The 3,645-nt window shown below is 37.7% G+C and overlaps 1 protein-coding gene across 4 annotated transcripts in view; it reads left to right on the plus strand.

Moving 5' to 3' along the window:
* LOC107716567 (polypeptide N-acetylgalactosaminyltransferase 14-like) overlaps positions 1-3,645 on the plus strand; it is a 45,717-nt gene that overhangs the window by 14,854 nt on the left and 27,218 nt on the right. For all 4 annotated transcript variants that reach the window (XM_016523050.1, XM_016523065.1, XM_016523057.1 and 1 more), the window contains exon 3: positions 2,054-2,152. In XM_016523050.1, coding sequence (XP_016378536.1) covers positions 2,054-2,152 — 99 coding nt within the window. The remainder of the gene's footprint in view (positions 1-2,053; positions 2,153-3,645) is intronic.

Here is a 3,645-nt window from a genome sequence, read left to right on the forward strand (position 1 = left end):
CGTGTAGAACAGCGCAGGCGCGAGAGACAGAGACAGAGCGAGTCAAGTAGGTGATACTACGCATGTGTCGAGCTCGTCTGTCCGCGCTCATACGCGGTTGAGTATACTTTGAAAGCTGTGCGGATGCGGCTGTGTGCAAGACGGAACGGAAAGCAGAAAGTGAAGTATACCCGGGCCTTTAGTGGTCAGCTGCTGCAGAGTGTGCCAGAATCAAAAATTGCTGATGAGATGAAGATGAAAATATCTAGTGGAAAATGAGAATAGATATCGCCCAACCCTAACTGCATTAGCAGAGCATACTTTATTATACATTTAGTGTTTAGATAGATTGTGAACTTTTTTATGGGTGGATTAACTACTTGTCACATGAAGCATTCTGAGTGATGTAAATAAAACACAAACATTAAAATATAAAGCTACAGTATGAAAACAGAATATTTTAGCTATTTACAAATAGTACAAATTTATTTTTAAATAGCACAAATATTTAAACGTTTAGACAACATTACATCATAACAATGTCTTTCATAAAAAAAATGTATAACTGGAATGACAATTTTAACAACAATGTCTAAAATAGGCCTGTATCTAGAGATCATCTTGCACCCCATCTTAAAGGTCAGATGTATTTCTCTCTATCTGTGTGAAAATGAAGACTGTTGAAGAAAAGATGTGTGTATGGATTGGGAGCCCCCCATCCTGTCTGAATCTAGAACACAATCTCCCTACAAAGGCTGTCCTCTGTCTGTTTTTACTCTCATACACCAAGGCCAAATGTCTCGGTGGGTAACCTGTTATTCCCATAACTACTTTCCAGTAGTCGTTACACAATAGGTTTATGTTTCAAGTCGGGAAGACTATGTATACTTTATCACAAGTCATTTTGATCTTTAGTTTATTCTTGTCCACGGACACTTTTTACAACCAAAACCTTGAGTCTCTGGTATTTCTGAGGTGGAGCACTGCAGGGTAATGTTTGGTGTTTACCGCAAGTCAGAATGTTCATCCTCAAAACAAAGTGCTTTTTACTGGCCCACTTCTTCTGCTGTTGGGGTGAAGCGAAAATGCTTTTTATTTTTAATCAGATCCTCCATTATTTATGCTCTCCTCTGGGTTCTGCCTGCTGATTGTCACACTAATCGATGGCACAAACAGGGAGCGAGACCCAAAGGCACTCGAGACATCAGATTGTCACGAGTTTCTCGTATTGCTGCCGTAGCATCCTCTACCCCAGATATGGCTATGACAAGGCTTGTGAACACTGGTATTCTACCACCCCCTATACATCTTGAAAACAGATTTGAAGCATTAATGAATGCGGGTGAGGAATCCCCAAATGTGATTAATTGTAAATAAATACTTTGGAGTTCTATGTTCACCTCCTGAGTCTTTCTGGTAGAAATGTTTTCTTATGTTGGAATGAAAGACACTAAGTACCAGATGAAGTGCTTCTTATTCTTACCCAAAAATGCAAAATGGAAGAAAGAGTTAAAACTGAACAAAATCTTGCTACTCATGCTGTGTATAGACATTTTATATATATTATTTATTTGCTTCTTTTCCATTTTGCATTTACTTGTACTTTTACTTTCAATACTTAAGTACGTTTAAGATTTTAAAAATACTTTTCGTACTTAAGTACAATAAATATCACATACTTTAAGACTTTTACTCAAGTAATATTCTAAACGGTGACTTCAACTTCTACCAAAGTCATTTTCTGGTAAGATATCTGTACTTTTACTTGAGTATGGCTTTCAGGTACTTTATACACCACTGCTGTTAACACAGGCAAGATCTCTCTTAACCATGGCCCATGTTTTATGTTGTCTATTCTTAAGTGCTCACTGGATACTAAAGCACCTCAAAAACACTCGCTTTACACATTTCAGCAGTTGCTGTTGTTCGCCATATGCTAAGGGATGACTTGACCTCCAACACGTTTGATTATTAAGTAGGTGTAAAATCAGTAAAGGTTTTGCCACACGTTAAACTTGATGCTTAATTAGTACCACAGAGTCTCATTATTTTGACTCCCTCCTGTCTCTCCCAGGTGTACAACACTGCACTATGACCCCGACCTGCCATCCACTACCATAGTGATCACGTTTCACAATGAGGCACGATCTACCCTGCTGCGCACAGTTCGGAGGTAAGACTTGGACTTAAATCCATCAGTTCCATTCTCATAAGCTGCTGCTATGCATATTTGTTCCTTTTCCTTTTGTGTCACAAAGAAAACATGTAGCTTTTAGCCCCTATTCAGCTACATAAAACTGAACACTATTATTTCCTTTAGCCTTATTCACTTTCAGACAAAATGTGCAAAAATTGCACCTTTAGGGATATGACTGCTTGTCACTGGGGTAGTACTCTCAAATGAATGATTTGTATGTTATTTATCCCTAAAAGTTTCATAGTAGTACCTTAAGGGTACATATTATTATTATTCTAAAGTACTAATAAGCATCTTTTTGGGGTAGATAAGGTACAAATTTATGCCCCAGTAACAAGCTGCTCTACCCCAAAGGTATAATTTTTGCACATTTTTTTCTGACAGTGTTGGTGCATATGTTTATCCCCTCAGTCTTGACCTTTGACCTACTGTAGGTTGATGGAGCACTGAGCAAGTCTTGCTGTAGCTCAAGGTCAAGGCACATGTTAATATAGCTTAGAGAAGGCCACAAGAGACTAAGAGTACATTTGAGTCATTAGTTCCTAAGCAGTTGTTTCATATGAAAGTGACACCTATTCTTAGGCGCGTCGCCCCCTCACTCTGGACTATCCCGCCCCCTCACCCAAGATGAGTGTGAAAATAGATTTTAATTCTGAAATATAATGGTTTATTTAAAAAATATAGTTGCTAAATGTATAGGCTTTCTAGCATTAATATGATGCTACTATAGCAACAATTTAGGACAGTCCGTTTCACGAAGTCGCATTTTAATTGTTACATCTCTGACACAAATTCCCGCACAAGCGGTGCAAGAATGCAGCACTACTGAGTAAGCTATGATAAAATAATTCTTTAATGTTTAATAGAGGGCTAGATGATCGTAGTTAGTTAATTATTTTGCTGTATTGTTATTGTTTGTTGCTGTTCAAGTTGTTCTAACTTAAAATGATGTATCTGTTAAATGGGTCGCAATGAATGTATTATGCCAGGGAATCGGTTGCAATGAGCTTGTATTTCATTGTAAAGCAGACACAATTAAGTATTTCTGGTGGTTGTGGTGGTATCACTTGTCTATATTTGTGGTAAAACTGCTGCCTAGGACATATTTATTTCCTGGATGTCAGATTTTCGAATTTGGTGGCTATGCATTTTTTTTTTTTAATTAATACTCTGCCATCTGTATTTGCTAAGTAGCTTTTAGTAGGGTCATTCACTCAAAACGCATTTTTTTCATTCCACTGCTGTACTTTTCCATTGTATTTCAATGTAAATGCGCTACTCGACGTCTTGAAAGCTGAGCTCTCTTCGCAGGTCTTTATAGCAGCTTCTCGCGCATAATTCTCATGCATAATACATCATTCTAAAACACGGCGCTCAAGTTCAAAGAAATTCAGCTTCTAAAACACGTCTCTAGACCTTGCACTTTATAAAAAAAATAAAATAAAAAAAAACTTCCACTGACCTGACTC

This window comes from Sinocyclocheilus rhinocerous, unplaced genomic scaffold (genome assembly GCF_001515625.1).
Source record: "Sinocyclocheilus rhinocerous isolate Xijiao unplaced genomic scaffold, SAMN03320098_v1.1 scaffold1874, whole genome shotgun sequence".
Classification (NCBI taxonomy): Eukaryota; Metazoa; Chordata; class Actinopteri; order Cypriniformes; family Cyprinidae; genus Sinocyclocheilus; species Sinocyclocheilus rhinocerous.